The sequence below is a fragment of the Trifolium pratense genome, linkage group LG2 (assembly GCF_020283565.1).
Source record: "Trifolium pratense cultivar HEN17-A07 linkage group LG2, ARS_RC_1.1, whole genome shotgun sequence".
Classification (NCBI taxonomy): domain Eukaryota; kingdom Viridiplantae; phylum Streptophyta; class Magnoliopsida; order Fabales; family Fabaceae; genus Trifolium; species Trifolium pratense.
Genome location: NC_060060.1, coordinates 27,521,147 through 27,536,438, shown reverse-complemented (window position 1 = coordinate 27,536,438; position 15,292 = coordinate 27,521,147). Strand labels below are relative to the sequence as shown.

General features: G+C 35.4%; 2 protein-coding genes across 3 annotated transcripts; both read right to left on the bottom strand.

The window, feature by feature from the left end:
- Nucleotides 1-3,624: 3,624 nt before the first annotated feature.
- On the bottom strand, nt 3,625-13,459 carry LOC123907863 (oxysterol-binding protein-related protein 1C-like). Of its 2 annotated transcripts, none has more exons than XM_045958282.1 (11): nt 12,773-13,459; nt 12,046-12,402; nt 10,873-10,972; nt 10,263-10,705; nt 9,993-10,148; nt 9,224-9,391; nt 8,992-9,132; nt 8,621-8,851; nt 8,275-8,388; nt 6,968-7,133; nt 3,625-6,212 (listed from the first exon to the last, which is right to left on the bottom strand). In XM_045958282.1, the coding sequence occupies exons 1-11, from the start codon at nt 13,184-13,186 to the stop codon at nt 6,187-6,189; spliced, it is 2,316 nt and encodes a 771-aa protein (XP_045814238.1). In that variant the 5' UTR covers nt 13,187-13,459; the 3' UTR covers nt 3,625-6,186. The 2 variants fall into 2 exon arrangements, with proteins under 2 accessions (XP_045814238.1, XP_045814239.1); XM_045958283.1 differs by having other exon boundaries at nt 6,088-6,212; nt 12,046-12,379; nt 12,773-12,781.
- On the bottom strand, nt 5,162-5,635 carry LOC123904488 (secreted RxLR effector protein 78-like). The gene has a single exon (XM_045954149.1). The coding sequence runs from the start codon at nt 5,633-5,635 to the stop codon at nt 5,162-5,164; it is 474 nt and encodes a 157-aa protein (XP_045810105.1).
- Nucleotides 13,460-15,292: the final 1,833 nt, after the last annotated feature.

The following is a 15,292-nucleotide window of genomic DNA, read 5'->3' as shown; positions in this document are numbered from 1 at the left end:
TGTATACTTTGAAATGAAAGATATACTTATATTAAAAGTAAAGAAACCATTAGTTGGTTTATTGGTGATTGGCGCTGAACTTGGTAGGGAGGACCACAGTTCGATCCCCACAATTGCATTTGGGAGAGGACTGGAACCACTTGATGTCAGAACTCGCCCCGAACTCTGAACTATTAGGACCCCCTTCCCCTAGGAACTAGAGGGTGAAAACCGAAAAAAAAGTAAAGAAAAAATTAATAGTAAATATAATTTTAAAATAAAATTTGAGCATATAATAAAAAATTTAATAATAATAATAATAATATAATTATATATAAAAGATATATTTCAGTAATAAATTTAAATTGTAACCAAAAAAAGTAATAAATTTAAATTATTATCTTAAATATAAATTTAATATATATTTTATGTTATCTAATTCCTTGAAGGAAGATAATAGTGGTGCGGACTCGTTAGCTAAACATATGGAGCAATGAAGCATGATTAGAGGAAGATGTGATCTCTTGGAGACAATGCCCAACCCCTCTTTCTACCTACCCTCTAGTAAACTCAATTGGGATTTTCCCCCGGACTTAATTTATAGTTGTTTTTTTTTTCTATTACATAAAAAAAATATTATTTTACATTTATCGGTCGTTGAACCGTTAATCTTATAAAAAATGTAACATATATTAGTTTATCAGCTATAAGTTATAGGTTATCAACCATTAACTATAAACCATTAGTTCTCTACTATTTTTAGCAAGCAAAATCTTATAATTCCTTATCTTATGCAAACTCACTTAAGATGACTTGATTTCTTAGCTCTACAAACTCACTATACATACATTGCCTTCAAAATGTGTAATCCTGTCAAGTACAAACGAAAGAAACAGGTCTAGGTCCTTGTCTGACGAGTAGAGTAGACTATGATAAATTGCTCGACATAATGTTTTATATCCAGAAACATCATGTTTCAAAAAATGATCAATTGATCATCATCATATAAATTATGTAACAACTAAAACCTATATGCAGCATTCATTATACATGAATGAAAATGAACAGAAAGAAGTGGTCCCCCAATAAAACTAAGCATGATCAGGACATGTCCAGGATGTATGTGGCAGAAATATAATAGACTGATTCTGCTTTGAATCATACCTTAGGAAAGAAGGATAACAAATAGACAGGTTTTAGGAGAGTGAAATTTCATGGAACTGCATTGAAAATTTTCAAGTGTAGATTGAAGCAAGCAAAGGTCCCAGATTTTGCTTGAGAAAACCTCGGTTATTTCTTGTGCTCAAAATTCATCACAACATGAACACCACCACTTCTAGATTTTTCTTAAATAAATCGAAGTAACTTGTCAACTTCCACATAGGATGAAAGAAAAAATTATGTAAGATCAGCACCAGATATAGCGACAGTGGAATAAAGAAAATGACAATATACAAAGTGATTACTACATGGAATGTCATCAAAAGTGGCCCACCATAAACCAGATTAAAATTATTATAAATTTTAACAACTATCGAAAAATAATTTTCAAAATTAAAAAAATCACGCAAATAAATAAGATAAAAGATATTTGATGTAATTTTTCCTATATCCACCACCATTAACCTCTTTTGCGGTTGTTTCAAGTGGTCATTGATGCGCAGGTTCGCGCTCCGCCTCTGGGGACTACTTTGTTCCTGTTCACAAATCACAACTATGTTTCCGATATTTGAGTCATGCTTATAACAACTTTATTATGGCATTTTCTTTTTTAAAAAATGCAAATAAAAATTAAAGTACAAAAAGGAAGAGATGAACCCCAAACCCTATAATAGCTCAACTCTTCCACTAAGCTACATGGCAACATGTAATAAATGTGAACATCTTAAAAATATAAAATTTGTGGCGGATCGTAGCCATCCCGAGCCCATAAATAGTTCCGCCACCGCACAAGCAAAATCCTAAAAATAAATAAATTATAACAATAGGTATACAAAAATTAAATTCTCTTTATTTTATATACACAAATCAAAATTTACAAACTTTGCAAGACTCATAATTATTTCACCTTAATGTCTTCTACTATTTTTCTTTAACATTATTTTTAATTAATGGTGGATGCCTCATGCCTGGACTGGATGAAACTAGATTTGGGGCTACTTGTGTATATCCCACCTACCCTGCATATTCTTCCTATTATGGAATTGACAAGACTCTGATAGGACAAAAAGAAACACAAGAATCTCATTCCTTTTCAAATTTGTAGTACTAAAATTCAAGTTCCTTGTGATCCATGCATGCATCCCTATGAGAAGGAGAATTGGGAACCATAATGGCTGGTGCTTTGATGGGATTCGAGATTAGGTCTGTGAGTTATGTATGGAGTTGTCCATATGACAGATTTGGGCTTTGGATTTGGTAAAAAGTAGATGTCGATTTGAAACATCAAGTCTGGAACTTGGAGATACTGATACATCATCTTCTCTTCTTCAGCAACCTGATGTGATGTGATTCTTACGTTCAAGACTTACCCAAAAAAACTGAAAAAGAAAAGGTACGAGTACGACCTAGTTTGGGTCAACGAATAATGAATTCACGCTTTCAAAATATTGATAGTCGTTCGAAAGATTCAAATTTAATCTTGGCATTTTAAATTATAAAATAAAAGTAATAATATGTTTTTCTTCAATATCTCAAATGTGTAAATGCATGATTTTATTGACTACAGAAAATTCACTTTCAAAAAAAGAATAAACCACCAAAGTGGTCCATACGTCTGTAATTCGCTCTCAAATAGGCACAAACTCTTTTAATATCTCAACTTAATCTCAATATAAAGTTTCTCAATTTGATCTCTCCGTGAAAATCTGTTTCACTTGTTAATATTGTTAAAATAGTCACTGCCATTTTAACTTACCATCAAATAAGTCCCCTATCTTTATCAATATTTTTATCAAATAGCCATTGTTTTTAAATTGAAAGTTGACAATGTGCCACTTAAATTGGTCAAATGTTCTGGTAAAATTTTTAATCACAATATTTGTTATTCAACCAATGTATGCTTTGTTAGATATCAGGTTTCCCATTCGGAAATGAATTATCTCCGGTGACAATCTTATGGGAGAGAATAAAGTGTTGATGATTGCCTTTTATTTTATTATTTTTAATCATTAAAGAGTACTACCAAAAAAAGGGTGGAGGTTGTCTCCAGTCACATTATCTTCTTGTGCAATCACACTCATTCATTCATTTTGACCCAAAAAATTTTTATTATTAAAAAATCAATTAAAGTTGGAGATCTCACCGGATATTTTCCAATAAGGGAGAGAATCCCTTCCCCCAAAAAAAAATGGAGGATTGAAATTTTATAGGAGACAAATTCAACAGGAGAAAATCTCCTCCCCTCTCGGTTCATGGGACTGGATTCTCTCCATGTAGGAGGTGAGGTTGTAATTTGACTGAACAGAAAAGTCCACTAGAGAGGATTCTCTCCCCCGGTTCATTGCTTTTTGTTATATCAATATCATATTATTTTAATGACATTTTAGAATCTCATTTGATTTTGTAAAGCTTTTGTGTATATGTCAATTAGAGGCGGGAAGCTTTGTTTTTTTTTTGAACAAGCCATAATGAGATATGCATATATAGAAAAAATGATCTCATCAACACAAGGCGTGCCAAAATAGACTATAAAGTTACAAGAGAGTTCAGAATACAAATAACAAAATCAGAAACGAAATCTATACAAGGCCCAAACAAAGCAACGGACTAGACCACCACATATGGCAGTTCAAAGTTAAAGTACTACTCGTCGCTTTCAACCACCTATAAGAGAAAGACTTGATCTTGTCCAACATCTGATGTACTGAAGTTGTCGAGCCTGTAAACAATCTATGGTTTCGTTCAGTCCACACAACCCACACGCAAGCCAGCCATATGAGCTGCATGAAAGAGCGTCGTGCATGAGAACCCCCAGCTGAACTAGTAAACTGAACAAAATGATCCGGAATAGTCTGAGCAATCACCAAAGAGGAGCCAATCCACGAGCCGACAAGAGACCAAAGAGAACCAAAGGTGCTGCACACTAGAAACACATGTTGAGTCGACTCAACTACTCCACATCCAGAAACACAGTAATGAGCCTCCTGAGATAAAATGCCTTGAGATACCAGGTTTGCTTTGGTAGGTAACATCCCGCAAGAGTTGCCACACGAAAATGGTAACCTTCAAAGGAACCTGTGAGTGCCAAATAAGGTCTGTCGCAGCATCCAAAGTAACCGCGTGTCCTGAGCCATCAATAACTGATATGCACCACAGACCGTATAACCTGCATCCAAATTCGGCTGCCACTGCCACATATTTGGAGTATGATCCTGCAAGGAGAGATGAAAAAGTAAAATCTGACACTCCCCCAACATCTCCTCCTCCCATGCCCTCAACTGACGCCGCCACACCTACGCCCCTCCACCGGCACCCCACCCTAAAGAGTACATCTCAGCTACTAAAGCCGATTTGTTCCCTGCCAAGTCAAACAACCTCCCAAACCGCTCACACAAAGGGGTCCTATCCACACACGGATCAGTCCAAAAGAAAGTGTCAGACACATCCTCCACCCTTTTCGAAATCTGCTCCCTGAACCACCCTCCCCCTACATCACCGCCACCGTCCCGAATACGCCCTAACTCCCTCCACCACGCTGACCCTCTCAAACCACCCTCTCACAATCTACCTCTCTCTACCCCATATCTAGCTGTCAACACTCGAAACCACATACCCTCTCTATCCACCAACATCCTCCAACACCACTTGCCTAACAAAGCCAAGTTAAACTCCCTCAACCGCCTAACCCCCATACTCCTTTCGTAAGCAAATAGTTTTCCAATTTATCCAAGAAATCTTTCTAAAGTCCTCACTCCTTCCCCCAAAAAATTTAATTAAAATAGATTCAATAGAAGAGATAGTACCTGGGGGAGCTTTGAAGAAGGAAATAGCATAGACAGATAAAGAGGTTAACACAGACTTGAGAAGAACCGGACGACCACCAAAGGAAAGGAATCGACTCTTCCATCCAGATAAACAATTTTTTAAACGAGCCAAAACCGTTTTCCAAAAACTCAAACGCCTCGAATCACCCCAATAGGAAGACCCAAATAAAGGAAATGAATCTTTCCCACTCTACAGCTCAAAGCTGAAGCCGCCTCGCCCAACCAAGTAGTAAGTTAACCTTCAAACCCGACATAGTCTCAAACAGCACAAGAACAACCCGTAAAGCACGAACATTCACCCAGCTTTTAGTTCCCATTAAGAGCATATCATCGGCAAACCGAAGATGCGAAACAGACACTGGGGCTATGTTACCTACGCTATACCCCGTGAACAAGTTATAATCCACCATGGCCTCCATCAACACGTGTAAGTCCTCTGCAGCCAACAGAAAGAGAAAAAGGCATAATGGATCCCCTTGTCTTAAACCTCGCTCAAGGGGAAATTTATCAGTTGGACTCCCATTGACCAGAACAGACGCTGTAGCCGTACAAATGCATTCCTTAATCCATTTCCTCCAAAGGGTTGGAAAACCCATTTTCCCCATAACAGCGTCCAAATAACCCCAATCCACCGAGTCATAGGCCTTTTCAAAATCAACCTTAAAAAGCATCAACTCCTTCTTAGACTTACGCGCCTCATCCACCACCTCATTCGTGATAGGATTTCATCAAGGATCTGCCTACCCTTTACATACGCAGTATGAGATTCAGAGATCACACTACCTATCACAAGACGCAGCTGATTCGCTAAAACCTTAGCCAAAATCTTATAGAGGCTACCCACGAGCGAACTAGACCGAAAGTCATTCAACCGTCGAGGGTTGTCAACTTTGGGAATCAGCGCAATAAAAGTGGCATTAATACCCTTAGCCAATCTTCCATTACGGTGGAATTCCGAAATAAAGCGCATGACATCACCTTGCACACCTCAGCCCAAAAATCCTTGATGAAGCAAAAATTAATACTATCAGGACCCGGACTCTTATAGTTGTCACAGTCCCACACGGCTGCCTTCACCTCCGCCAACGAGAACGTTTAATTAAGTCACCCACCTCCGACGACTGCAACTATCTGAACATCAAATTATCCACTGCAGGCCAATCCACATGAACTTTCTTAAAGTGAGACGCAAAATGCAAAACAACCGCGAAGCGAATAGAGATCACACCCTCCGCAGTTTGTTTTCACCTGATCATTTCATTTAAAAATGAAATGAAAGAATTAAAAATATATTCCTTTTTTTTTTTGTATAGTCAAAACAAAAAAGCAACCTTTTAATTTTACATATAAATTAAATTAGTGATGGTTTTACAGTGTAAACTTTTGTTTACAAAGACATCCAATCAAATCTCACTACTTAGATTTTACATAATATCACTTCCTAATACCAGTGATTAGTTTCATGTGTATAGTAATTATTTTATATTGTCAATGCTTGTTAATTAAATATTTAATGGTAAGTTGGATTTTCTGGGTAACAATGGTATGTGTGATTTGACATTATGTTTAGAGATTAATTGTAGAAATGAAAATAAGAAATCCAAATATTTGAAGCTGAACGTAGGTTTTTTTTTACGAGATACTTAGTTTTTATTGTCATAAGGAGAAACTCTTTTTGGCTGTTAATAACAAAAACATTGATTTCCTCTTTTCATCAAAAAAATAAAAATAACAAAAAATGATATACGATGAAACATGGAATGGAAAAAGAATTACATTATTATTATTATATACCAGCTCATATTTTCAATTTATATACTATCATGAATTTCATTGGGGGCTTATCAAAAAAAAAAAAAAAAGAATTTCATTGGGGTACCATAACTGCGATCACAGTCATATATATACCCATCAGTTAAAAAATAAAAATTGGAGGAATATTTTCTTTTAAAAAAAAAACTACTATAATGTAATTTAACCAAACTACTATAATGTAATTTAACCTTCTAAACGATGATCAGACGGAATATGACCAAAAATATCAGGACAGGAGTTCCAACTTCTTTGTTGTCGGGCCTCCCAATATCCTCCTATGTAGCGGTAGGTACCGCTTGTTTTATCCCTAGCAAACCATCGTGGTTCCCAACCGCTCTCTTGCATCTTCCTAGCCTGAATCCCAAAAAAAAAAAAACAGTTTTGAATCAAGCAAAATAATATATCGGACCTTTGTCTAAAATTTACAGTATCAATGCATAATATAATATGAAATCCACTGGCATATTTATCACTCCAATTTCCTCCCCCACAAAGGTACCTTACGGGAATGGATTCAGTGCAGTCGAGTAAGGCGCAGTCAAGCTGCAGTCAGTAGTTCGGGGCCGTTTGATCAAAATCAGATGGCTCCGACTTTAAAGCAGTTTTGAATTTGTAAAGTATAAAAATTCTGACTTTAAAATTTGAACGGACCGATTTTGATCAGGTGGCTCTTATCTTACTGACTGCATCCAATCCAAAGATAAGGTAAAGTGTTCCTCTGTGAAGTTTTTCTCTTAATATTTTCTTCACATGAGTACTCAATGTTAATGACTAAATTGAGAGAAAAAATTGCTGTGTTTGCACTTCGCAGCAAATTGAAAAAGACCTAGAGATGTTTTTTTGACCAAAGACCTAGAGATGTTTTTAGTCATTCAGAATAGGGTAATTATTGTTTTCATCTCCACACAAAATTTGTTAGCTTTGGTTCCTTTGTGAAAATGATGACAATTGGTCCTTCTCACTTAAAAAAGAGGGAACCTTCTCACTCAAAAAAGAGAGACCAAAAGCTGACTATAAACTTATTTAGTGGACTACATATTTCCTATTTACTACTTCATTATTTCTATGAAGACCAGCATTTCTTGGTCTACCTGGAATGGCATGTAAAATTCATACAAACCAATGAGGGTAGATATGACACCACATTGTGAACCACTTCATAAAAAATGTTTCTATTAAAATGTCAAACAATCAGGTCTTGCTTACCGGAATGGCTCAGTGCTTAATATGTTTCTAGTCTTTAAATGTAATTGACATTGTATGCCAGTAGGATCGGAGGAATTCTAACATGATATGAATCTCTAATTAACCTAGTCACTCCCCCTCTCTCACATATAGAGGGGAGTAACCAGATCAGAGTTTGGCCTGTGAGCAAAACAGAATCGTGTAGAATGGAATCGAAGTGTACCAATTATTAAATCCCACGCCTATTTCGTTTGCTTTTTGACTTACAACACAAATAGATGAAATGCATAACATAAAATTAAATATTTACCTGCCGTTGTCGCTGCTCTAGCCGTAGTTTTTCTGAATTTGCCTTTTCAAACTCCCCATTTTCCAAATACCTCTGATCTGGTCTTAACCTAGAATCTGTAGGTGGCAGCTTTTCCTATATGCTCAAATAAAATTGAAAATCAATGTCCAATTCCAGGTACATGAACAATATGACGACAGAGCATTACTTGGTCCTTGTTAAATTTAAATTATTTTATACTTTATAGATCTGTCATGTTATAAAAATGGCCAATGGGTTCCCGTGCTGAAGTAATAATTTTCTCATGTGGTAAAAAATGACAATGAAAAACACCTCTACAAGTAAAGGATCAGTAAAAAGTACAGACCTTTAATCCTGGGGTAAGTTCATTTAATGTGATAGCAAAACGAGTTAAGTTATATCTAGTAGGAAATTTGGGAGGCTTGCTCCGCTTCCATAGTATATGGGCTTCTGACAACGATTCATAACCTTTTCCCTTTCCACCATAGTCTCCATTAACATAATACATGCTGTCATCCCACTTTCCAATTAAGGTAGCCAATGTTTTCCCATTTCTGTCATGAACAATACCTTGAACCTGAAATGACAGACAAACTGCAATAAGAAACTATCGCATACAATAAAGGATGCCATGTCAAGTACTATATTACACAAAAGTTAAATTGTAGCAAAAACATTCCTCTGAAAAGACAGAATCTGTAAAACATATAAAAGCACCTGGTGAGGATTGCGATCAATTATAGATTGTTCCTTGAATTTCAGTTTACATGAGTATTCTCTGTTTCCCTGAATGCGCATTGTACCATAATGATCAGAATAAAGCTTTCCCAAAATGAGATTGTATATTGATGTAGTAACCTGAAAGAACAGTTCCAGTTTAGAACCAAATCTTAGTATAGAATTTTCTCTGTGGCCTAAAAACACATAATAATGGAAGACATAAATGTACCTTGCTCCACTGAAATACTTCACCATCATCAAATTCTAATGTCAAAATACCAACAGGATCGAGTTGAATTGATCGCCCCCAAAATTTGCTCTTTAAGTTGCTATCTGCCCAAAATTTCCAACCTGTACCCTCACAGTGACATGCAACTATCATAGGGTGGTGACTGACCTGAGGAAGCACAAATAAGTATTTTTAATTCATAGTGCAAATAGTGGTTGTAGGAACAATCATATCACTTGTTAGATACAAATCAAATTCTATTGTATTTGATAGGGTTCTATAGATCTCAAGCACGCAACGACATGAATTTCTATTCATCAAATTAAGTTGGGTAGATTTGGGTTTCTACTTGAGTTTTCCTCAAAACTGTTCCCTTTTCATCCTGGACCAAGAGGTTCTAAGGAACTCAAATATATATAACTACTTATACACGGGAATCTCAACAAATAGTAAACTTGAATACATTACATATATCATATAACAATCACAAATAACAGTCACATATGCTCTCACACCCTTTCAATTCTGTCTGGTGGTCCATCAATTACGGGTCATCTATAAATATAACGCTAAACCAGGCTTACGGCATTCCCTATCCTTAGAACATGGCAACCTCTACTCCCCATAAGAACAATGTGAAACTTTCATGGATTGTTAACATATATTGTTCTAAGGTGTTGAATAGTATATTGTCAACATATATACAATCAAATTATTCATAACGAAAAATCATGTATTAATGATATCATTGTGTAGACTAAGATTAGACCTTCTCTGAGATGAAATGAAAGCCTTTATCTGGAAAGTCAGCCTCATATGTCTCCCCCAGTAATGGATTAAAGGGTTTGCAAATTCTCCCATCAGTTGAAGCATAGGCAGATACAGCAAAAGCAGCAACATTGAGAATCCTCATAAGCGTATTGCCCTGCATGACATCATCAATGGTTTTAAAGAGTTGAATCATGGTTCCCAGCAATACACTGAAGAGCTAACAACAAGTATAAACATTGTGAAACTTGGGTACCAAATCCAGACTTACTCTTCTTCCCCATTCATAAGCTCGGTCAAGGAGATATGAGTACTCCATTTCTTCACAGCATTTTTGAAGAGAGGAGAGAGGTTCATTAAAATAAACAGGGAGGCATACTTTAGTTAGATCCTTCCCAATATTATCCTTAATCAATGACCAAAGACTGACACCTTTCTCTTTTTCAACAGGTTCAGGCAATTTATTACGTCGCTTAACGTGAGGGTAGTTGGTCCCGACAGATCTAATAGAAGGATCTATATCCCCCTCGGATCCAACTACAGAGATTCCTTCATCATCTGAAGAAAAGGATGAAGTCTTACTTTTAATAGAACTGGATGATGATATAAAATCACGTGTGTCAAAAAAGGCGGCATCATCATCATCATCATCTGTTTCTTCCTCTGCTACGTCATTTCTCTCATTATCATCGTCAGACCCACTTGCACCAATTTCTGGATCAAAAATTGAAAAGGGAAACAGTACATAGAAAATCAGTGCAACAAATATAATAGCTGGCATGAAAGTATTTCAAGTTTTTTAAGAAAATGCATATGCAAAACCAAAACCGAGCAACTAAAAGTTCTTAAAATTATGAATGGCTGAATATTCAAAAACATACCACCAAACTTTTCCTGCCTCATTGTGGAAGAAGCCTCTTGATCATTCCATTTTCTTTGGCTCTCATCAACAACAGTATTTTCCAGGTCAACCTTCTCTGTCTACAATGATTAAGTACAAATAAATTTTATTACTACATCAGAAAAACAAAATATATTTTTTATTTTGAAAACAAGGAAAACAAAATATTAGCCTTAAATCTTAATCAATAAGTCAATAAATATAAAGAAAGAAGCAATAAAAAAATAGATCAAACAAAAACCAATCCAAGAATTTTAATTAGAGGGACCACCATTTCTTGCTTAAAAAGAAATATCAAGACAGCAATTTGATGCAGTCAGCACTGTAGGGAAAAGTTCATTTGCGAAATACTAATGAATAATGAGATATCGACCCAAATATTTATGAAAGCGTGAGAAATTATTGGATAAAGTAATATAAGATAATTCAAATTTAGGCATAGTATTATTTAATCAATCTGTTGCTCCTGTGCATGACCTTCAATTGGCGAAAGACTTCTTCAGAAAGATAAACAAACAACACCCATAAATATATCTCAATAGTGTCTCTTTTCAACCTTATACAAATATAAACTTATAAAAAGAGAATTCAATTGAACTTGTGAATAATAAGTTGAAGGAAAAAGTTCAAAAAAGTATTCTACTACTAGTTTTAAATTCAAAAATCATCATAAGGATTAACCGAAAATAAAAAGATCATTTAGACTTATTTGAAGCACACTATAACTAGAGCTTCATTTTTTCTGATTTAAAATTTATTTCACCAAAGCCCTATTTGAAGCATTTAATTAGTACAGTGATTCTTTAAAAAGGATATGGATCTAACTGTTTGCTAAAACCAATCGGAAAGTAAAGGGGGAAAATTTACCAAAGAATACAGAATATTATTAATTAAGGCCATTAGATTTTGGCTTTTAATTGCGAACACACAAAAGTACAGCTAAAAACCGGGGAAAACTATACAATTGACACATGTACATGCTAATACATGATTCTCTACTTTCTTTTAAACGAAAATAAAAAGGACACAATCCTTCCCCTTCTAACTGATAAATTTAAATGATATTAAGAAAGACGGGAATCCTCGGAGAAGAAATCTAACAAAATTTGGCAGTTTGATTGGCGTGATGTGTTCTACGTTTCATTAAATGTACCTCCAAATGGCGTAAATTGTCAATTAGTGCCAACTGCTTTTGCTTAAGCAGCAAAAGCTGGTTTTGTAGAGCTGCATACTCACTTCTCATAATTTGCTCACTATCCTGGATGGCTGCCTCACTAACACCTTCTTGCATAAGCCGATGCCTTAGCTTTTCAGTTGAAAAGGCCAAATTGTCCACCGGAGCCATCAGCTCACTGATAGACATCCGAGGAAACATATCTTTGACTGCATGCAAGGCCTCCAACCATGCCACTCGATCTTCACGAGTTTCTGCTTTCAAGTGCAATGTCTTTGTCCCAGTGAATATGGAAAACCGTTTATCATCGGATCTGCTCTCGCGAATAGTTGAAACCTACAGTCAAACCTTTCTTCCAGTAAAAAATAACACACATAATAAACATGGATTATCATATGAAAATAAAATTACAAAACCCTAATTTCAGAGCTTGATCAATTATCATGCCATTGCCATATATTAGTATATCTCACATTCACATATGTTTCATTAATAGCTAATTGCACATTGAAATCAAAACACAGACGAAGAAAAAATCAACAACTTAAGAATTAAGATAACTCATATATTCAAATTCAAATACATGATAACATTTTTTTTTTGATTAATTAATCAATTAAAACAGCAATTACTAGTTATGAAATTCAACATAAAAAAAAAAATACGAACATGAGAAAATGAAAACAACATCGATTAAGGGAGGAACCTTGAGGTGGATTTCACCGAAAGCCTTTCGCTGATGTTGAGAGTGGTGAGAATTGCGGTTGCGAGAGATTATACGCATCGATTCATCACCAATAACCTTGAATCCCTTCTCGGTTTCAGGATTGATTACGATCTTATCAGGTCCATGAATCTTGTAATAAGAGAGAACACCATCTTGCAGCACGAACCAACGATGCCTCCAACCTCTACCATAGTTCACCCATTTCTGTAGTATTCCTGATATTCCATTCCCAACCAGGTCGTTGATCCTAACGTCAATCGCCGTCGGAACCACTAATTGCTGTTGCTGATGACTTCTACGGCTGCAATCGCCACCGTTGGAGATACTGTGATTGACGATGTGGCGTGGAGATGATTCGGATCTCGCCGAGATGGAGGATGGAAGAGGAGGCATGGAAACGGAGCTTGTTGAGTGTTCGACCGGAGATTGATGATCGGAGAAGGCGGAGAAATGATTCGTATATTTAATGTGGATAACGAATTACGGTTATGGTAGGTTTTGTGATGGCGACGGGGAGGTGGAGAGTGGTGGCGAAACCGGGAATGACGGTGGTGGTGAAACTGAGGTTTATTTTATTGGTGATTGAAATGAGAAGAATGGAATGGAATGGAAGTGTCAAGACACGAGACAGAAAATGTGAATTCGCGTCAAGGACCAAAAACGGTTACGTGCTAAAATATTTGACCAACTAAATACTAATTAAAATACTAATAAAAGTATGGAGAATGTTAACATGTGCATATATGGCACATATTAAGGTAGTAAAATAGAAATTATACCTTAAAATTTGTGCATTTTAACTTTTCAAGCATTAAATTTCTTGTATTATTAAATGTTAAATTTCTATATTAAGATACCTTATCATGTGCCATATATGCACATGTTAACAAGACCCTAAAAGTATTAAATAAATAAATGGGTGTGCTTTTTATGAATGGGTAAATATATGTTTGGCCTCACTATTTTTTATAAAAAAAAAAAAAAAAAAAATGAAATTTTAGTCTTTTATTTTACAAATTAAATTTTTAGATCAATTTTTATTGGACCATATGTCTTTACACGTGAGGACGACATCTTATATTAGGTGTTGTATCGTATTTTGCATTCTTTGAGAGATGTATTTTTGCGTGATATCTCTGAAGATTTTATTGAAGATTTATTTTCGTAACTTGTGCTCCAAGAGCCATGTGTTTCTAGAAGCTTCCTTTGTCAGGTTAATGCTGCCATATATTTGAGTTGTATTTCCAAAATACATTTGGTAAAAATATATTTTCTGAAGATTGGTGCAGAAAATATAAAAGATTTGTGTCAAATATTTGTGCTTCGATTTGTAAAATAAAGAGTACCGGACAAAAACAGTGTACACAGATTGAGTTACTAGACAATTTTTTGTGCTCTGCAGTGTTATTGATGTTCCGCACAATTATCATATGAGTTAATTCCTTGGTCTGCTTGTCTGTTCCGTTTTGTTTGGTTTGGATATATCAAGCACTTCTTCTTCTTCATTTGAAAAACACTCACGAAAAAAATACAAACAACTTAGCAACAAAAAAATTCCACAACTTAAAAACTCGTCCAATATTTATTCTCTTGTTTTCTTCATCGAAGATCAATTCCTTGTGTTTCATTCGTTTTGTGAACTGACATTGTTGTATCATTAAAATTGATATTGTTATATCAATTTTTTCGAGTGGTTTTGTTGAACCATTCAAGAAGGTGTTCCTTCTCCGACATTACAGTGCAGTAATTGACTAGTTCTGTGTTGAACATGTTGTTTTATCCTGGGGATGGAGCGATTTGATTGTCTGCTTTGCACAATTTAAGCGGTACCGCGAAACGTTTTAAAGAGAGCGACCTAGTAGGCGACTCAGCTAATAAAATCTTCAGTTCTATTTTTTAGAAAATTATTTTTCAATATAAAAAAACAACAATAGAAATATTACGAGTGGTGATTAGGTGCGAAAGGTGGTAAACCGGAATTTTTTTACACAAGACTTCAAATTAATACTATTATAGTGGATTTCTTTCCTGACTTGAATGGCTCCAAAGTATGTGACGTTGCAACGAACTGCATTGAGAAATATTATGTGTTATTTACTTCCTGGAGTTTATTTTCAAATTGTCTATTGTGTTTTTTGCTGTTACGATGTCTTGACTTTACGGTCAACATTCTAGTGTCTTGCTAGTTTTTGATTTTACTCTTTCACTATTTAAGTAGCATATTTTTTTAAAATGAGAAATTCTAAGAAATAATGAAACTGACGTCCCCTAATTTAAGTAGCAGATCAGTCGGTAGTCACGTCTTCCGTACCAATCAAAGACCTACCAAGTGGCCATTTTTAATTGGTCACTTGTGCCGCTATGGCATGACATTGGCCAAGGAGAACAAGGGGGATACATATATAAGGACATTTTTTATATACATATAAATATATACACTAAAAAATAGAATTTACAAAGTTAGAGATGTTTGATGTGACCTAAAATTAACAAAGTTAA

Excerpts from the sequence above, each read along its gene's own strand:
- LOC123907863 (XM_045958282.1), bottom strand. The coding sequence starts at position 13,186 with ATGCCTCCTCTTCCATCCTCCATCTCGGCGAGATCCGAATCATCTCCA. Across the intron at positions 10,149-10,262 it reads CTTATGAATGGGGAAGAAGA|GGCAATACGCTTATGAGGAT; the intron begins GTAAGTCTGGAT and ends GATGTCATGCAG. Across the intron at positions 8,389-8,620 it reads AACTTACCCCAGGATTAAAG|GAAAAGCTGCCACCTACAGA; the intron begins GTCTGTACTTTT and ends TTGAGCATATAG.
- LOC123904488 (XM_045954149.1), bottom strand. The coding sequence starts at position 5,635 with ATGCTTTTTAAGGTTGATTTTGAAAAGGCCTATGACTCGGTGGATTGG.